The sequence below is a fragment of the Hippopotamus amphibius genome, chromosome 7 (assembly GCF_030028045.1).
Source record: "Hippopotamus amphibius kiboko isolate mHipAmp2 chromosome 7, mHipAmp2.hap2, whole genome shotgun sequence".
NCBI lineage: Eukaryota > Metazoa > Chordata > Mammalia > Artiodactyla > Hippopotamidae > Hippopotamus > Hippopotamus amphibius.
In genome coordinates, this window is record NC_080192.1 from 108,973,566 (window position 1) to 108,994,035 (window position 20,470).

The window sequence follows — 20,470 nt, forward strand, 5'->3', positions numbered from 1 at the left end:
GGACAGGGCTGGTATTGAGTATCAGTCTGCCCCTCTCACAGATGAAGGAAGAGAGGTTTCCGGAAAGGACACAACTCACTCAACTTCACACTCATAGTTACAGCAGAGCCAGGACCGAGAATTCAGAACTCTCCACCCCTGCCCTCATCCAAAGCATTCCCCATTACCACGCGCTACCTCTTGTAACTAGGGTCCTTTGGAGATGTGGAGGACAGGCCGGGGAACGCAGCAGAAACGAGTTGATGGGGTCCCTCTGGCCAGTGTCCTGGTTCGAGGCGGAGCGGAGACTCCGCGGCGGGGGCGCCGTCGGGGATGGGGTGGGGGCGGGGGCGGGGGCGGGCCGGCGCGGGAGGAGCCGGGGGGCAGGCCAGGGGGCGGGGAGAGGGGCGCGGGCCGCACGCCGGGGCTGTCCGGGGCACCGGCCCAGCCGCGGGAGCCCGCGCTCAGGCTTCCGGCCATGGGGCGGCGGGCCCTCGCGCGGCGGCCGCTGCTGGTGCTGGTGCTGCTGCTGCTGCCGCCGCCGCCGCTGCCCCGGGCGCTGCGCGGGGCGCCCTGCCCGGAGCCCTGCAGCTGCCCGCCCGACGGCGCCCTGCGCTGCCCCGGCCCGCGGCCCGGCCTCCGCCGACTGTGAGTACGCGGCGCCCCCGCCCCGGCACCCTCCTGGCTCCGGCCGCCTTGCCTCCCTGCTCTTTGGTCCCCTTTACCTGGATGCTTGGAGAAAGACGCTTCGCCCTGTCGAAATCCACCACCTCTCAGGGGGACGAGAAGCCCAAGCTTGGGAGCTGTCTTTGCCACCCGCTGCCACGCCTGGGGTTGGCGCCCCGCGCACCCTGCAGCCCCAGGCCCGCGCTTTCCCCCTCCTTGAGGCCATGGCCAGGGGCGCGGTACTGCCCAGAAGCCACGCAGAAGGCCTCGCTCCTTTCAGCTGCTGGAAGGGGACGAGGAGTCACGCTCCTCAGTCAGCAGCTGTCCGCCCAGAGATGTCTCGCGTGGTCTTTGAGCTTTGGGCCAGCCAGGCTGGCAAAGGTTTCTGTGAGTTCTGGCACACTGTGGTCCTCTAGGAATGGAGTGCTCAGGCCAGTGGCCAGAGATGACTGGGTCAACTCACTGGGGACTACTGGCCAACCAGTGCCCACCTACACCTTAGTGAGCATACAAGCCACTGCTCCAGCCCAGCCCCAGATGTACCTGCATTTCAATCTGGTTGCCTAATCAATGAGCGGTCTTGAGTCCCCGCTCTGGGGCACCACCACACCTCCACACTCAGGAGGTGCTAAGGGAACTGCACACATCAGGAGACACGTGGAGGAAGCTGGCTGCTGCAGTGATGGGGTGAAGAGGCGAGGGGGGCCTTTAGTACTAGTGTATCAGAGTGTCACCCAGTCTCCTTTCTTTGATTCAGGAAAAGGTACCACACGTTATATGGTTCTGTTTATATGAAATGTCCAGATAGACAGAAAGGAGATTAGTAGCCATTGGGTTGAGTGAAGGGCCCATGACCCCTAATGGGTGTTGCTTTTGGTGGTGATGAAAATTACCTAAAATTATATGGTGGTGATGGTTGCACAATTCTGTGAACATACTAAAAACCACTGCACTTTACAATTTAAATGGGTGAATTTTATGGTATATAAATTACATCTTAATAAAGTTGTTAAAAGAGAAAAGGGAAGAAAAAGAAAGAACTATAAAAGTATCCAAAAGGCACCAGGTTGGTCGAGGTCTTGGTTATCTTCTAACCATTAGAGGTGATGAAATTCCATGCTGGGGGAGGAAAGAGCTCTGCCCCCCTCCCCAATTTCCTTGGACTCCCAGCAGTCTGTGAGGAGCCCACTTCATAAGGGGATTCCTCCACCCTCCTAAGGGGCTGAGCTTCTCCTCTGGAAGGGTCAGTGGCCTCTGGGGAGTATTTGCAGTTGAGAGATACAGTTTAAAGGTTGAGGGGTTTATATTAATTGGTTTCCATTAATTATCTGGTCAGCTCAATTCCCTGAAGATGAGGACCATGCAGATAGAATTTGCCTCAATCAATAAATAAATCCATGGAAGCTGCTTCCAAGTCCTAGCCCATGTTCTCCCCTGACAAGCCTCCCATCTTGCTCTTATACATGCCTGTGCCACCAACACTGTGCATTTCTCACACACCTGGTACTTAGTGTACAGGTTTTTAAGAAACTGAGATCCAAAGAGATGGAAAACCCTGCCCAAGCTCCCACAGCTATTGAGTAGCAAACACAGGACTTCACCTGCTATCTTTTAATATTTGCTAGTTTTTGTAAGAAAGTTACCCCTTCCTTAAAAAAAGAAAAAAAATCTCAGCTTCTCCAAATTGGCACTGAGCAGGAAACCTCCTGGTAGAAGGCGGCATGGGTGAGTTAAGTCCCAGCTCCTTTCTGATTCAGCTTTTCTCTAAGATCTCTCAACAATTCCTGCTGCCACACCCCCACCAGCCTCAGGAGAGAAGTACCTCTTCCTTGGAGTAGGCTGAAGTTGAAAAGACTAAAACTGAACACATTGTCTCACTGCCCCCACAGCACAGTGTAGAGAAGCCCTGAACCCCTCAGAAAGATGTTATAGGGTTGACTAGGTGTGGGGATGGGGTGGGAAGCAGGCACAATATAAGGACTGCTGGCATGCTGAGGCTGGCTAGTCCCGCTCCCCAAAAGGAGCCAGTTGTCCAGGCTCTGAAGCCCTTTGCTATCCCCGTGGGATTCTAGAGAATCCTTGACTTCCTCCCTTCACATGCACTCTCTTGGCATGCACACCCGCAGCATCTTCTCCTAGACATTTAAACCTCTTAGGTCAGCACGCACTCTGACCCTCACAAGGTCAGGCTTCTCAAGGATCAGATAAGTGAGAGATGACCTCATCCTTCAGGGAAGAAGGGGATGGAGGGGTTGGAGAAGAGACGTGTATGGCACAAGGAAGTTTAAAACATGCTTCTGGAGGTGGAGGCTATAAAGGCCAAAAGGGGATACGTTTTTCAGCATGATAAGGGAACATCCAATATGACAAGAGAGATGCGTAAGAACAAATAGGAGGATAGCTTCTTTAAGACGGTGTTCCTCATACCAGCAGCATAAGCATCACCTGGGAAATGTTAGAAATGCACACTCTCAGGCCCCAGTTTCTGCATTAGAAATTCTGAGGGGTTGTCCAGCAATCTATAGTTTAACAAGCTCCCCGGGTGATTCTGATGCATGTTAAAGTTTGAGAATCAAGGTATTGCTCTCCATGGAGGATATAATTTTCTGGAAAGCAAGAAGCATGTTTTAAACTTCTTTGTGCCATTGTGCCATACACTTCTCTCCTCCATCCCCTCCAACAACCCCCCCCCCCCAGATACACACACACACACATAGACAATATCTATTTATTGCAAAAGGCAGCTGTAATCCAATTAAAACCTCAAAGTCTGAGACATGGAAAAATAAAGATTAAGAAAGTATTTTTTGATTTGTTTGTTTTGTTTTTTTGTCTTCATAAAGGAGTAGAGGAAGGAATCCATGGCGAAGGACAGATTGAAGACACAAGGGATGATGGTGTAAGATGTCAGTGGGAGTGGGAGAAAGGCATCAGCATCAGATCAGAGGCGAAGGGTTAATCTTATAAAAGAGGGATACTTCTGAGCCCTGGGGGAAGAAGAGAGATGGATAAAGTTGTAACTTAACATAGAGGCAACAGAAAGAAAAAGTGAATGGGTTCGTGCTGAAATCCTCTTTTCTTGACGATGAATGAATGAAGTGGTAGACAGTAATTACAAGACAGAAAATGCCAAGCATAACAAGTTATTGGGAGTTCATAAAAAGAAGAGAGCTGAAATTATGAGATAAGGTTTCCAGAAGAAGAGGGATGTGGTCTTGCACTAAGTTATCCACAGGGTTTGACTCTGCAGAGAGAAAGGGAGCTCTCTCAGTTCTGGGGGTTGGAGAAGGCAAGTACTACAGACCACCTCAGAATTCATCACTGGCCCCTCAGTAGATGTTAGTTTATGTTTCAATTACTTCAGGCCTTGCTAGTCCTGCCTTATAAGCCTTATGAGACTTCCATCTAAAGTCCACAATTTGGTTGAAAACAAACAAAAAAAAAGGAACGTGGTTAATAATTGCTTATCATTGATAAGCCCAATGCTTGCAAATTTTGAAAACGGCATCGTTCAATTGTTCAGATCTTTCCAGCCCAATAATTTTATTAAAAACTTAGGTATTTAAAATCTAAAATGTAATACCAAAAAAAAAAAAAAGCCTCCCATGTGTTCACTCATTTTTAATTGGAAAAAAAAATGTAAAAGAAAATAATTAATTTTAAAAATTTCCTTTCCCTTTTCTTATTAGTTGCAGACAAGTGGAAGGAGGAAAAGAGGGGAAAAAAAATCTCACCTTGCCCATGGTTATATAAAGATCTTTGTCTCTATGACAACAGAAAGGTTGATCTGCTTGATATGGAAACAGCTTCTGAAAAATCTGTTAGTAAGAAAATGCTAATAATAATAATGGCAATTTATTTTTTGCATGTTGTGCCTACTAAACAGAGATTAAACTTTTAGACTTTATTATAAGACACAAACCAGAGATTTTGGAAGGATAAAATGTGCTGTATACATCAGTCCAGTGTCACAGAAAGATGTTAATTTTCTGACATCTTTCCTGAATGTCTTTCTCCTTCAACTACCTTGAGTGTAAATCAGGATCCAGAACAATGTTCTATGCTGTACCATAGAGGGATGTACCAATGGAGGGCATGGTCCCTGTCCTTGAGGAGCCCACAATCTAGGTGGAAATACACCCACACCCAAGAGACCTGTAGGTAGGAAGAGAGAGGCCACGAGGCTCTAAGGAATTCAGGGAATAGATCAGTCACTATGGACTGAAACCTCCAAGGGTAGGTGTCATGGACTAAGGGTTATGAGGCTCAACCTTGAAAGAGAAAAGGGAAGGAGAGTCCAGGTGGAAGAAAAACACAGGTGAGAGTAGACTAGAGATTTCCTTGCTGAGAAGCAAAGAATAAGGTTGAATGGATCCTTCCCTTTTTATACCTCTCCCTGGTTCTTTGGAGAAATTTTTTTGTAAGGGAAAATATAAAGTCATCAGAAATATTTGATTAAATTACCCAGAGAGTTGTGCAGAAAGAAAAAAATCACAATAGGTAGTTCTCAACTAATAAACTTTCAAAGTCATTCTTGGACAGTTGATAACAAAGTTAAAATACTGATCTGGAGTCACTTCCCAACAAGCTTTCCCCAATGTCCCGTCTCTCCCATACACACATACTTGTTTGATACCTTGTACTTACATCTACTTTCGCATATACCCCACATGACGTAACTGTTGACTCCATGTGTACCTCCTCTGCAACAGCAGGTTTCTCAACCGCAGCACAGCTGTCATTTGGGGCCAGATAATCATTTGCTGTGGGGGGCTGTTTCCTATACTGGAGGGTGTTTAGCAGCATCCTGGCCTCCACCCACTATATGCCAGCAGCTCTGCCCTCCCACATGATAACAACCAAAAATGTCTCTAGACATTTGCCAGATGCTCCTGGGGGGTGTGTGTGTTGGGGGGCAGGGCGTGGAGGAGTCCCCACTTTGCCACACCATGGTTTTGAATCATTGTGCTGAAGTGAGAAGCACTTGAAGAGGTCTTATTCAACTCAGGGTTCCCAAAATTTCACAGGTAGTATGATTAAAGTGTCTACTTAACCAAACGATGATCAAACTGAGTAGAGAGCTGAATAGGAACTATGAACCAGTGCAAAAAGGAAGCACGTATGTTAGTTAGCATGTACCACACCTAAATGTTACTTAAAAATCTCTATCCTAGAAAATGGGGGGGGGGGGGGGGTGAGCAGGTGCTACGGGTAGCGGAGGGAGTTCTTTGTGTTATGTCAACATCCAGGTCCCAGATTTTGCAGACCTCCCAATCTGTCCCTTGAAAGGGCCATCCAGAGAAGCAAGACCAGACGCTTCCCTATAATATATTAGTATATCCCAACAATCCCATAGATAGTTCTAATTTTTGTTGTTAATTTGTTTTAACTCACTTATTAGAGAAAAAACAATCCTCAGCCCAGGATCCATTAAAATAAAACAAAACCACCACCAAGGCAGTCTGAATTGAGAGCTCTTGGTTCCCAGCCAGGACACCAGGTAAGAGTCCACAGGTCAGGGGGAAGCCTACCAAACTCTTACAAGTAGGACAGCTTGTCCCTACCTTCAGCTTCCCTGCAGCTGAACCAGACAAAAGAAAAGGGGGGGGGACAACCTCAGAATTCTGAAAGCTCATGTCCCACCTTCCTACCCTACTCCCACAAAACAAACAAAAAAAACAAAGACTCAAGGTAGAGGTTTATCTTGAACCTCAGTTCTGACTCAGCTTTCCCACCTATTACCTTCAAGGCAATTCTTAAACCTGACTGTGCCTATAAACAGACTCCCTGGGGGAAGCTTTGCAAGGGCCAGATTTTATTAGTTTAAAAATCATCCTTTAGGGGAAAGTGAATGATGGCCCCTAGCAGGACACTAAAAAGCAAGCAACAGAGTTCCCAAAATCTCAGTGGACGTGTAGAGCCAAAAAGCTTCACACACAGATCCCTTTGGCATTGGACCCAGCTCTCCCTTTGGAGAACAATAATTCCTTGGATTTTTTTCTGCTTTATTCTTTTTTTTCATTTCAAAAACAGTATGTCAGATTAATTCAGGATTCCAGTTCTGCTCCTTTACTCACCTCTGTCTTCTTCCCCAGCCCCTCAATTTGGCTTCTTTTCATGCCTTGAAATGAGGCATGAAAGCTTTCTTTCCAAAATACAATCTCCCAGGTTGGCTGTACCAGACAGTGCCTTGGCCGTGTGTAACTTTGATCTTACACATGGGATTTTAAAGCCAGTTGTGTCATGGTGGTGGAGAGAGAGGCCCAGCTGCTCACTTCCAGACCCAAGAGGGCTGACTCCATGGGAGCATATGTGTTCTGTTCTGGCAGCTCCCCTTGGTGTGCAAAAAATCATATTTAATGCAGATTTTAGCAAATTTTGCACCAGCTCTTTTTTAAAGAAGGAAATTAAAATAATCCCACCCACCAGGCAGGTGGGATCCCTGAGTTAGTGGGCAGCTTCTAGCAGCTTCTCCACATGGTCTTCATTTACTCTCAGCTTCTGCCTCACTGGGAGATGCCACCCCCTCCCAGCTGGCCAACCACTCACAGCTGCTCTCTGTGTGGCCCTGAACCACAGCTCTTTAATGCCACCTGAGCCAAATTCAGAAAAGTCCAATTTACAAGCAAAACAACTTTCAGAATGAAGGCTTTATCCCCTGCTGTTGTTAAATGTGTCCTTGATGCTGATAAAATGAGGTGACTCCTAGGTTCATAATTCTACCTCATGAGCAGCAGCAGACAGCATCTCGGAGCCCACGGGGGTGGGGATGCCCTGAAATGACAGGGTAGGGCCCAACCCATCCCCCAAATTATCTGAATTGATCAACAAGACACAGCCCAGGCAGATGTGAGTTCTAGCACCAGGTCTCCCTTTCCCTAATTTGCACTGTGGGCTCAGGACAGTCATAAAACCTCTGTGCTGCCTGTAAAAGAGGCGTGATGATTCTTGACCCTGAGTGGGGCTGACTGTGGTGAAGACAGACGAGACAGGAGGGCCAGAAGTACTCAGAAATAAAAGGTTCGCATAACTACAAAGTATTATTGTAACAATCTGATGATGCAGAGAAGACCTGAAAAGCCCACAGCCCATATATGAGGTTGAACAGCAAGTATTTATCATCCAAGGGGCAAGCCTGATGGAACAGTTTTGTTCCTGTGAGGTGTTAATTAGAGAAAATGACCCACCAGGTCTTCTCAACCTGGAAGGTGAATAAGTTAGAATCCCAAAGTAGCACAGTTCATTATTGCCTAGAGTCTGATATGCTGGTCTTTTTGAGCTGCCTCTCAAATATGCCTTCTAATACCTGATTATTCTCTGTTTTCTATCATGCAATTGAGTCAGTCCTATCTGTGCAGCTAGAGCATCCAAGTGTATTCTGGGTCCTTGCCCCATTCCCCATCCCTAAGCCTCAGGCTGGACACATAGAAAACCTTCAGGTCAGACTTGTTGACCATTCAGGAACTACGTACTGAAATGTACAGGACAATGAGCAGGGTCCACAGACACCGCCCCTGCCCTCCAAGAGCTTCCAGTCATCCAGCCATGGGAGAGAGAGGACTAGCCCTCAGATGACTGCAGGGAAATGCAGAAGGCGATAAAAGCCAGATGTAGGTTATAAACAAAGTCTGGTGAGAGTTTAGAGAAGGGAGCCGTCCCTTCTGGCCAGAGTAACAAAGATACCTTGGTGGAGGTATTATTTGAGCTGTAGTTCTTTAAGCCTCACTCTCTGCAGGGACAGCTGGGCTAACACAGTTATCCCATAAGCTCCATCCTGGCCTTTGACACCAGTTTAGAGAGGCCACTAGGGAATCACTATTCAAAGCCTTCTCCTCTCATCGACCACCAGGCACGTGCCCTGTCTGTTACGGATTGTCAATGGAAGAGTGGATGACTTCCCCCTGGCCACAGTGTGTGGGGCTCTGATTAAGGCCTTTCTCATTTGCAAGCGCCAGAAATCAAATCTGACAAATTTAATCATAAGACATTAACTTAATAGAAGAATAAGGAGGAAGAGTATGTGAGCAAGATCCAGAGAGAATGTGGCATTTCAGCAGCAGAAGGTCAGGGAACTTTTCTCTAGATTCCACCTTTATAATGAATCAGCTCCAAAGTTTCCTCCTATTACAAGTTTTAAATTCCTGAGAGAGAGAATCTGATGGCTCCACATCCCACTCCTGAGACAGGAGCACAGTCAATGAGGTGATTCCACTTTGTTGCAACCAGCAATGAGATGCTTTCAGAGAAGGGGCATTTTTGAACCAGGCAACCACACAAATTAGTGTCTACCAGAGCTGAGGAGTTAGTGAAAAGCGAAGGTACACATGCCAGTAATTTCAGGCAATTCAAACCCATTCCATCAAATTAATTAAAAGTATATAGTATATCAGTTGCAACCAGCTTTTACCGGCTCACCCCCCTCCCCCCAAAAAAAGGTATCTGGAAACAGAAACTAGTAATGAAAGAGATTCCTGAAGCATATCTGCAATGTCACTGCCCTGACAACATAATATTCTCTGCTTCTTAAAAATATTTTTGAGAAATCATTACAGAAAATGCAGACCTTCCCTGGGGAGAATTCAACATGTAGTTTTACTTACCAGAGTTATTCCTGTCATGTTATATTATCGCTAGAATTGTAGTTTGGAGGTAAAGATTGGGTTACTTTGCTTTGTGTCTTTAGAAAACTTTAAATGGGTTTTGAGTAAGGGCTTAGATGTGTTTACCATTTTCTTCTGAGGCTTTATATTTTTAATTTAGTTGTTGCACAAATGACTTGGAAAATCCATTATCCAGGGAATCTTCTTGAAAATCTTAGTTCACGTTATAATTCGTAAACTCTTCAAGCTTCTTGGGTGCTCTGGAAAGGCTGTGCTGGAGAAGGGTCACTGAAACTGCATTTTCCAGTGGGAGAGTTCCAACTGACCAAACTTTTTAAAATCAATAAGCAAATGAGAACTCTGCAGAGTGCCTCCCTAGAGTTAAAATATTTAATGAAAGGTTGTTCTTTATGATTTCCTTATTATTTCTTTAAAAGGCTATTGGACAAGGTCTATAAGGGATACCTGAGCCCAACAGAAAGGTACCAAGTGGGAATGTCTACTCTCTATCTCAGTCGTCCTGTGTTTAATCAGCAGAGAGTAAAGAGTTAGAGACAAGTCACAGGCACGTTGCAGATGTAAGGGTCTGACAAGTAGAAGAGTCCATTCCAAAGTGCTGAAGCCACCCTACCTCATCCCCAACAAGGAAGCAGAGCTGTCATTAGGCATAGCTGGGGTAGCGTGAATCCTTTGCAGTAAGCAGCTGTGAATTTTTAAAGTACTTACTGAGTGCTAATCTTGTGCTAGATGCTTATGAAGATTACATAAACATTTTCTTATTTAATCTCAAGCATTTCTGCAGTAGTTAGCAACATCCTCACTTCACACACGTGAAATGAACCCAGGCAATCTGGCTCGAGTCTACCCTCTTCACTCTCCCACTCTGCTGCTTCCAGGGAGAAAGCACATGCAATTGGTGATGAAGACACATTCCATAAAGGATACAGCGCCGGAGACAGACCTTTAACCAAGGGTAGAAGTTGACCAGCAGGGAAGGGTGGATGTGCCAGACGGCAGAAACAGTGTGAAAGAAGGCAGGAAAATGTGAGCAAATTCAGGAAATACAATAGTCTGATTTGTCCAGGCAGGCACCGTCCAGTAGCAATGTAATGTTAATCACGGTTGTAACTTTACTTTTTAAGAGCCACATTTTGAAAGGTTTTGAAAGGTGACATTAAGTTTAATAAAATATTTTATTTAACCCCAATGTACAAAATATTATTTTGTTCGAAGGCAGAGATACTGAATAATATCTTCCGAACTGAGAGGAAACTTTGAAGCCGGAAAACAAAGCAGGCAACTCCATAAAGTGCAATTATGAAGCTAGTGGAGGGTAACTTACATACAGGTGAGATCAGGTAGATGATGTTTGCAACTGTACTCCATACCACGGGGTATGGAATAGGGTATGCGGGCTTTAAAGGGGCCAGAGCTAAAAATGGAACCTGACTGCTAGGGAGAAGCATGTCCACGCCAGATGGGAACCGGGGTTTTTCCTTCCTCTGGGCATCTCGTGACCGTTAACCATCTGCATCAGCAAAAGGCATTCTCCCAGTTTTCGTTTCGGATGAAGACAAGGATAAAAGTGGATAGGGAACTCATCTGGTTTGGGTGCCTTCCTTGTGAGTAGACTAAAACTCAGTCATGCAGAAAGGGGAGGGGGTAGGACTGAGGGCCTAACACAGAGCTGAAAAAAACAGAGTCAGTGTGGTTCAGCCACACACATCTCAACATGTAATCAATATAAAAATTGTTAATGAGATACATTATTTTTTTTTGCCAAGTCTTTGACATCCGGTGTGCATTTTAAACTTACAGTGCATCTCAGTTTGGGCTGGACATATTTCAAGTGCTCCATGCCCGTATGTGGCTAGACTAGGCTGCCTTTTTGGACAGCACAAGTTTAGTGTACTGGGAATGTATATGAGGGGAAAAGTGGGTGACAGGACTGGCAAATGAAGTTTAAGCCTTTATTTCAGGGGCCTTGAATGCAAAGCTGAGACATTTGTGAATAAGTAGATAGGCCAAGGGGAGGCACAGAAGAATCTGAGTATAAGAGTGACAGGGTGAGAGTTATCAGGAAGATTAATCTAGACTGAGCAGAGGAAACCCAGCATGGAGTAAAGGGAAACAAATTTGGGGACTGGAGAGCAGTCGAGATGAAGAAAAGAATGGCCAAGAAGAGTGATGGTGGAAAAGAAATAAAGGGGCCAGAAGCCAGAGACAGTGTGAAGGCAGAATCCAGCGGAGACTGGGAGTTCAATGGCAGAACAAGGGAAACGTTCACACAAGGCACCTGGTAAATTCTCCAAAAATAGTGCAGGAAAAAAAATACTGGGCAGTCATTAGTGCTGAGGAGGACAGAGGAAAGGAAGAAAAAGCACTCTGGTAGGCTCTGAAGCTTCACGGGAGAACAGGCATTTGAGCTGCACCTTTGAAGTTAAAGACTGTGGGCACACGCCCTCAGGAAGCTGGTGGCTCCAACAGAAGGCGAGGTTTTCGCAAGAGAACCCGAGGATCGTGCAGCGGGGTGTTTCAACAACCCCCAAAGGAACAGTACTGATACGATTTGACTAATGTAGGACACAGCACTGGACCAGGAATGAAGTGACCTATGTTCCAGCCCAGAGCTGCTGCTGAATTGCCATGTGGTTTTAGGGAAGTCATTTCACTTTTCCTCACTTCAGATTCTTCATCAAAAGTGAGGGTTTAGACTAAATCAGTTGCAAGCAGCCCTTTTAGTCTGATTCCCTGAGTCTAATACAGGAAGCACGTAAAGGAGTGTTTCAAAATTTTCTGATGTAAAACTTAACATATTGGCTGTCTACCTATACTGGCTTTATATTTCGGTTAACACTGACAACTCAGCTCCCTCTAGGTAAATGCTAAAGACAAGAGGCCAATAAAGGAAGACCTACCCAAAAAACCAAAACAACAACAACAAAAAAAAGGAAGACAAACCCAATAATGAAGTTACCAAATAGATCAATGTATTTGAGAGCTCAAAGATTTAAAATTGTTTATAAAGGGGAAAGCCATTTTTATTTCATTCCAAAATGAAGGCAAGTTTATTATAATTACTGAGTGCCTTTGAAAAGAACACAGGAATTCTGAAGTTTCTGTTCAATATAGAACAAGGTCTTACGTAATAAATACAAAAACACTAAGATTCTTTCAAATCTAGGGACTTCCTAGGTGGCGCAGTGATTAAGAATCCACCTGCCAATGCAGGGGACACAGATTCCATCCCTGCCCCAGGAAGATCCCACATGCCGCGGAGCAACTAAGCCTGTGCACCACAACTATTGAGCCTGTGCTCTAGAGCCCGTGAGCCACAACTATTGAGCCCGTGTGCTGCAACTACTGAAGCCCGTGTGCCTAGAGCCCGTGTTCCACAACAAGAGAAGCCATGGCAATGAGGAGCCCACGCACCACAACTAAGAATAGCCCCCGCTCACTGCAACTAGAGAAAGCCCATATGTAGCAATAAAGACCCAACGCACCCAATAAGTAAATAAATTTATTTAAAAAAAAAAGATTCTTTTAAATCTAAATAACATAATGTTTTCCCTCCCATTTCTATGAGTTCATTAGGCAAAAACCCTTTGACCATCCCTGGTTTCTGTCTTTTTCTCTCCAATTTTGTAGTGTTTTAAAATTCAGGGTGTGTAGCTCTAGCAATAAACTAATTGTCTGTGAAAGATGGATGGATGTTTGTAGCTTTCTTAAATCGATAATATAAATGGCTTTTCTAAACAATTAGAGGGAAGTGAATAAAAATATTTCATTTCTGCCATTCTGGGCAGAAGAGGTAAAGGCTCCAGCAAGGTGAGCAAAGACCCCACCCAGGTTTTGAGGACTCCAGATTAGTGCTGGATTTCTTCCCTGGCTCCTGTCTGCCTCTGGTCTTGCCCAGCCGGTGGGCTTCAGAAGGTGGTCCTGCCCTGGAAATCATCTGTGCATTCCAAGTTCTTAAAAACCAAGGTGAGATGGGGAAACCTACAGTTGTAATTGGCTTGAGGCAATATCTGTCTTTAAAAGGAGAGTGTGTCAATTGAACCATATTTTCCATTCACCTAGGAAGTTTGCTATTTAAAGGAACCTTTCATCGAATCCTCGTATAGAACAAAGAACTCTTTGATAACGCAAATGCCTCCCAATGGATAGGTTTTTATAAGCAAAGATTTCTAAATCCTGGGTTTCCTTGAAGGGGGACAAAGAAACTCCTGACCCTGAAACTCTCCAGCTAACATTATTTTGAGGGTTCATTAACAAACCAGTGAGCTGGACAAACTGCCTTCTTCCAAGGTCATCTATGTTATTGGAAGAAAAAAAACTAAGAGGGGCCCAAGCCCCACCCTTGAGTACTCAAGAGACATTGGGAACAATTAAGGAGGACCTGATGATGTGGCATCATCTTCTTCAAGGAGATCAGGTTTATCTAAATGCTGTTTATCTGTTGCTGGGCTCGGACAGAAGGTGAGCTGGTGCCTTGACAACTGGGGCTGGCTAGGAAGGGGACTGAGTCAGGGGCCCAGGTGACAGCTCTGAAAGGGGGATGGCCCTCCTGAGTAGTCCCACCGTGAAGCAAAACAAATGGGCTGGGCCTTGATTCTATGTATTGGCCAGTCAGTGGGTGCAGGCTGCCCAGGAGAGAAGACCTGATATTGGGTGAGGAGGCAATCTTAAGCCGAAGGTAATTCCAGGAGAGCAAGTCCACTGAGACCTTCAGTTGCTCAATCTGCCGACAGCTGGGAGAATGAGTACCTCGGTCCTAAAAGGTAATTTTGGCAGCCCACCACAGCATCCACCAGAGGAACTAACCCACTGCACTGGGCAGCCCCAGCACAGGGTTCCCATCTGCGCCAGGGGGCCCAGTTTGAAAGTCAGAACTCAGCAGTGAGAGATGTTCCATTGATCCTAACCAGATAGCAACTAGGAACTGTTCGGGTCAGCAGTGTCTTCTAAGAGGCAAAAATACAGGGATCAGGATCTGGTGATTCACAAGAAGGAAGGGCGAAGGGTAGGGGCTCTACTCCTGGGTGGACTCTGGGGAGACCAGGCAGGCTACACGGTAAGCAATCAAGACAAACACAAGTACCCAGATGGGGGCGGGGGGGGGAGTTGTCATTCCAGGTACTGCAGGTGCACTCCTGCCCTCCAAATAGTGTTGGGTTTAGTGTAAACAATGCAGAAAGACACAGGACTTCACCAGGGCCATGACCAATCACAAGATCCCAGAACTAGGGCGAGTCCTTACTTCCAATCCTAAGGAATAGAGACTGCTTCTACATCAACTTTAATGCATAACTGGATGGTTTGGGGGACTTGCAGATGGGATTCATGTGTCAATGGAGTTTCCAGAACTGATGAAACTAAGGCAGCCTTGTCATCCAATCTAAGTATTTGTTTCAACATCTCTGGGAAAGGCACTTGGGCAAGGTGGGATTTGGCTATAATTCAGGTATCACCTGTTTGGTATCATCCATTAATTTAAAAATAAAAGTTTAAAACTGTAAAAAGAACTGTGAAATGTAATATAAGTAGCTGCATGGTTCCACGTCATATACTTCCACAGCCATCTCACTCACTATTCAAGAGACAGAGAGAACTCTCACCCTGCAAGTTCAACCTCACATTTGCCCAGTAACTTTGGTTCTCTACCAACCATTTGAGATGCATAGTTTGGGAGGGTCACTCTGATTTTTCTTCGCTCCATGCATAGCTTTCATTCTCTTTGGTGACACTGGACAGGAGAGCTGCTGGACTGTCCTTGCTTTTGGCCCCCCTTTCCCCAGTTCTCCTTGGCTTCTGCTCTTTATCAAAGGATGCTAACTAGACCTTTCCATAAGAGTTCCTGAAGTTCACAAAATTCTTGGAATACATGTAGACCTAACTTTCAGAAGGAAGGAAGGAAGGAAAGAGAGAAAGAGAAAGAAAGAAAGGGAGAGAGAGGGAGAGAGGGAGAGAGGGAGGGAGGGAGAAAGGAAGGAAGAAAGAAAAGAGGAAGGGAAGGGAAGGAGGAGGGAACACAATACATCAAAATGAAACTTTTTCTTCTCCATTTGTCTCTCAGGTACAGAGAGTTAAGCTGATCACACTTTTTCCTTTAAGTAACATTATCACTGGGCCATTCAAAGTCCCCTCTTGTTTTAGTTATTCATTTTATGCCCTTCTCCTACTTCCTCTCAGCTCACCATAGGCAATCATCCTAATGTATGTTCATATGTTTTCTAATGTCTAATGTTTGGTGTGCATGTATTTTAATTCTGCAAGTAGTATTGTGTATATACATCATTAGTTTCTTAGTTGTTTCTCTTAACACCACAGTTCTAAGATCCACACACGCTGCTCTGTGTATCTTTACACTTTTGCTCCTAACAGCTAACCCATAAGGTAGGTATGTACATTTTAGCACGCCCTCACTCAGCAGTGGACACTCAGGTTGCCCTCCACACCCCTTGATGCCACAATGCTGTGAAGAAAAGCTTTGCGCAAGTTTCCTTAGGTATCAGTGTGAGGATGTCTCTGGGATGTGTACAGGAGTAGAACTGCAGGGTTTGAGACAATTGTTCACACTGCGAAGAGTTTCTGCTTCATGAAAAGAATCACAGAAGCATCCATCAGAGAAAGGATCACCTTCAAAGGGAATACTTTTAAATGGTTATTAACAAATCACGGGCCATGTGAACAAATATTTAAATACAGGACACAGACACTTGAATGCTTAGTTAGGAACTGCAGCCCACTGAAGACGAATCAGAAAGGAAGACATAACATCTCTAAAATAAAAATATAAGTCAGTGGGAAAAACAGTTTGGGATTCATAGAACCACCTTCTCCACATCACTTCTTGAGAATACTTCTGTTGTGAAAAGCTTGGTACACCTGTCTTACCCCGCCTCTCTCCCCATTCTCTGACCCCCAGGCCTCTTTCTTGGCCCAGCCACATCCATACAGCTACCTGCTGTTCACTCAGTGGCTCTTTTATGATAGGAACTCTACTTCCACTCTCACCACCGCTGCCTTTCCTGCTCTGCAGCATCAACATCAACTCTGCAAAATTCCATCTTGCACCAGGGCCGTTCGGTAGTCAGCGGGGACAGCCAGTGCATGATCTACCGCTTCTCTCACTGCTGTCCAGCCTTTGCTCCTCATCCCTCATCACTACATCAATCAAAAACTCAGGCACCCTCCCTGGTCAAATCTGAACCAAACTGCTCTACTGAGAGCCAACACTGTGCTCCCTTTTGGAGGAGGAGGCTGCCTGCTGAGGGGCTCCAGCTTCTGGGCTCCATTTGCATGAATAAACAGCTCTTAAGGGTTCAGTTGAAGCTTTTATGTAAACACTCTCCAAAATATGTTCTGCACCGCATTATCCCCAGCAATAAAGATTCTGGAATCAGAATTTGGCTGTCAGGTTTATTGATGTTGCATGGGGTACAGCAGAATACAGCTTTCTCTTCCGGAAATTTATTGACTTGGCAGTGCAGAGAGCAATAAAACTGTGTTTTTAATCAGGAAGCCAAGCAGACATGATTCCAGAAGAAATATAGGAAGCAAACATGCCATCATGAGATTTCTCCCCCTACTGTCCCTGTCCTTCTTGGATGCCCTGTTAAATAAGTTTGGGTACTGAAGGATGTGCTTGGTGGGACTGTCTTCAGGAATAAAATCAGAGGACCAAGTCAGGATAACTTGCTCTCGGTTGTACTATCTCTAAGAGACTGCTGAGTGAAGGCATTTTTCTGCAATGAGATTTCTTTGCATTAGCCCCTAGAGAGGAACTGCTGGTAAGGTGCTTTGCAGGAGGAATAGCAAGAGTGTGACATGCCTCTTCCCAAGAGAAGCAAGGCTCCAATGCCTGTTCCTTCACCTTGCCCACTAAGAGAGAGTGAGTGACCTGGTAAATATCCAAAGGAAATGAAATCACTATCTAGAAAAGACATCTGCATCCCATGTTCTCTGCAGCATTATTCATAATAACCAAGAAATGGAAACAACCTAAAGTCATTTGCCAGATGAATGGATAGAGAAAATGTGGTATACAACAGAATGTTTTTCAGACATAAAAAGAAGGAAATTTGCCATTTGCAACAACATGGATGAAAGTGGAGGGCATTATGCTAAATGAAATAAGCCAGAGAAAGACAAATACTATATGGTATCATTTCTCTGTGGAATCTAGGGGAAAAAAGCCAACTTCTTAGAAATAGAGAATAGAATGGTGGTTACCAGTGGCTGGAGGTAAGGGGAAATGAAGAGATACAGATCAAAGGGTACAAACCTTCAGTTATAAGAAGAATAGGTTCTGAGGTTCTACTGTACAGCATGGTGGCTGTAGTTAAGAATATGGTATTGTATATTTGACAGTTGCAGAGCAGATCTCAAGCACTCTTACCATACACACAAAAAAGTTAACTACTTGAGGTAACAGATGTGTTAATTATCTTGATAGTGGTAATCATTCCACAATGTATGTAAAAATCTAATCATCATGTACATGATGGGAAAAAAAAAGAAAAAGAGAGAGAGAGAGAGTGGGTTAGGAATCATATACTTCAGCCCAATATTGCATAGTGGAAAGAACAGTTGGACTCTGTCTGCTTGGTCATGTTTACTTTGTCCAGGTTACTTAATCGCTTGTGATCAAGTTTTTTCTGCTATCAAAGGGAAATACCCACCTCACACCATTGTTGAGTGGATAAAATAAGCTTATAGGTGAGTGTACCCAGTTCACACAGCACATTACAAGTCACAGTAGCAAGTCCCTTCTGGGACTGTAAGACATCTCACTGATTCGAATCTGCTCATCATGGAGGAGGTGCTCTCTCCCAGCAGCTAAGCCCATCTCTGCCGTACAGACAAATGAAAAGCAAGGCAGCATCTCCCACTTCTGTTCTCCATATTCTTGATATTCACTTCCCACCCTCCCCTCTTGGGCCAAATCCTTGAATCACTGTAGATGCTTGATAAACACTGGTTAACATTCCTTTCTGCCTCAAAGATGCTTTCTCCTGAGTTATCTTAATCCCAGGTTCCTTTATCACTCATACATCATTCTATTCTGGTTTTGCTCTTGCTGAGTAGTCGCTCTTTTCTCAACTTGTATGTAATGCATAACTTTTATCTTAATTCAAGAACACTCAGATTGTTCTTCTGGATATAAGTGCCTGAAGGAATCTCTGTAGAGTTCCCCCCAAATGTCATTAGATGCCCATTTGATTTAACCATAGGAGCAAAGTGGTCCGGTTGGGATAATATTAAAATAGGCTACCTGGGGAAGATGGTATAGATCAAAATAGGAGCATGTCCTTAGCGACTCTTCTCTTCTCCTGCCCGCGTGGTTTTCAGTTGTATTTTCACCATCCATATCTCCACTCTACCCAAGATAGCTTCTTTTCCATCCTCGCAACAAGCCTATAAGTCCACTATAAAACTATATGTTAACTATTTACTTGGTGCCAGGCCCTATCCTTTATACAGGTTATCTTGATTAATCATCATAACAACCCTGTGAAACAGAAATTATTCAATTTCATAGATGAAGAAACTGAAACAGAGGACTTAAATAACATGCTCAGGGTCCTACAGCCAGGTCGTAGGAGAGTGGGGATTTGAACTTGGGTATGTCTGATCCCAGAGTTCAGTATCTTAACCACAAAATTGCACACTCTTTGATAAAGACCAAGAATGAGTCATACATCCCTTTATTGATATGTTAGAATTTTCAACCTGAATCTAGCTGTTGGGAACTCTGTGGTCACACACAAACATTTTATTCATGAACTTAAAAGGCATCCAATCTTAAATCTTAAACTCTTGGCTTTCCTTTTTTCTTTTCTAGATCACTCACCTATCTCCCTATCAAAGTAATCCCATCTCAAGCTTTCAGAGGACTTAATGAGGTCGTAAAAATGTAAGTAAGATACTGCATATCAAAAGACATTTAAAATTGGAATAAATTTTTCTCACAGAACACAGTTGAAAGGGGATAATTTTTCTAAGAGAGAAACTGTGTTTAGGAAACCCAAGTATTTTTATCTTTAAAGTACAAATAATACCCAGGTACCTTTGAAGAAAAGGTATGATTTTCAAGAGTCATTAAAATCTAGATAATTAACCTTGCTTCAATGAACTGAATGCATTTTGATAAGTGATGATAAACTACTCAAGTAGAAAAGAAGATAGATTCCAATCAAAAAAACTCTTGCTCTGCTAGAGCAGCTTTTCCCTCGTGTCACTTTTTTTTTTTAATTAATTAATTTATTTTATTTATTTATTGGCTGTGTTGGGTCTTCGTTGCTTCACACGGGCTTTCTCTAGTTGCTGAGAGCAGGGGCTACTCTTCATTGTGGTGCCCAGGCTCCTCATTGTAGTGGCTTCTCTTGTTGTGGAGCACGGGCTCCAGGTGCATGGGCTTCAACAGTTGCGGCACATGGGCTCAGTAGTTGTGGCTCACGGGCTCTAGAGCACAGGCTCAGTAGTTGTGGTGCACTAGTTTAGTTGCTCCGTGGCATGTGGAATCTTCCCAGGGCAGGGCTCGAACCCGTGTCCCCTGCATTGGCAGGCAGATTCTTTACCACTGCGCCACCTAGGAAGTCCATGTCACGTTTTTAGATGACACCCACATAGAAGAAAATGTGTTGAAAGTTTATTGTGCATTGGAAGACTATCTTTGTATCTAAAATATAGTAAGTGTTTGACAAAAACACAGTATTTATAGTCATGTTGATAAAAGGCATTTATCAAAAGTGTAAAGCAGCCTGATAACGCAATGTGATCTCATATTTGTGTCTGATGTAGCTTCAATCCTATGTCCCTGGGTCAGCTTCTAGGACACAAGATCCCATACATGGAAAGAGAACTTTCAAAGGAGTCCAGTATTCCAGCATCCTCCTTAATGTTAGTCTGAGTCAAAGGACCTCAGAGGGCATTTAGTTCCCAGAGAGCATCTTAGCAATCCTCTGGCCTTTGGAAGCAGATTTGCATCTCTAAAGAAGATTGCTCTTTAGGGTATTGGTATTAGCAAGCAATGAGGATATTAAAAATAATTCGTTAAGAATTAGTGCATGTTATAGGAAATTAACTGCAGGTTACAGAAATGTCAGTGAGCAAACTGACATTCTTACTCTTCCGCTCTCAAGGTTAAACACTGAGTTTTGATAACTTTTAATGCATTAAGACCACCTAGTGAGAAAAGCAGCCACAGTTAAATAAGCAAA

At 44.4% G+C, this 20,470-nt stretch overlaps 1 protein-coding gene across 1 annotated transcript in view; it reads left to right on the forward strand.

Annotated features, from left to right (window-relative positions):
* The first annotated feature begins 397 nt into the window (after positions 1–397).
* The window catches only part of LOC130856852 (lutropin-choriogonadotropic hormone receptor-like), a 57,234-nt gene continuing 37,161 nt past the window's right edge, over positions 398–20,470 (forward strand). The window contains exons 1-2 of the mRNA XM_057741792.1: positions 398–627; positions 19,093–19,164. Coding sequence (XP_057597775.1) covers positions 458–627; positions 19,093–19,164 — 242 coding nt within the window. The 5' untranslated portion in view covers positions 398–457. The remainder of the gene's footprint in view (positions 628–19,092; positions 19,165–20,470) is intronic.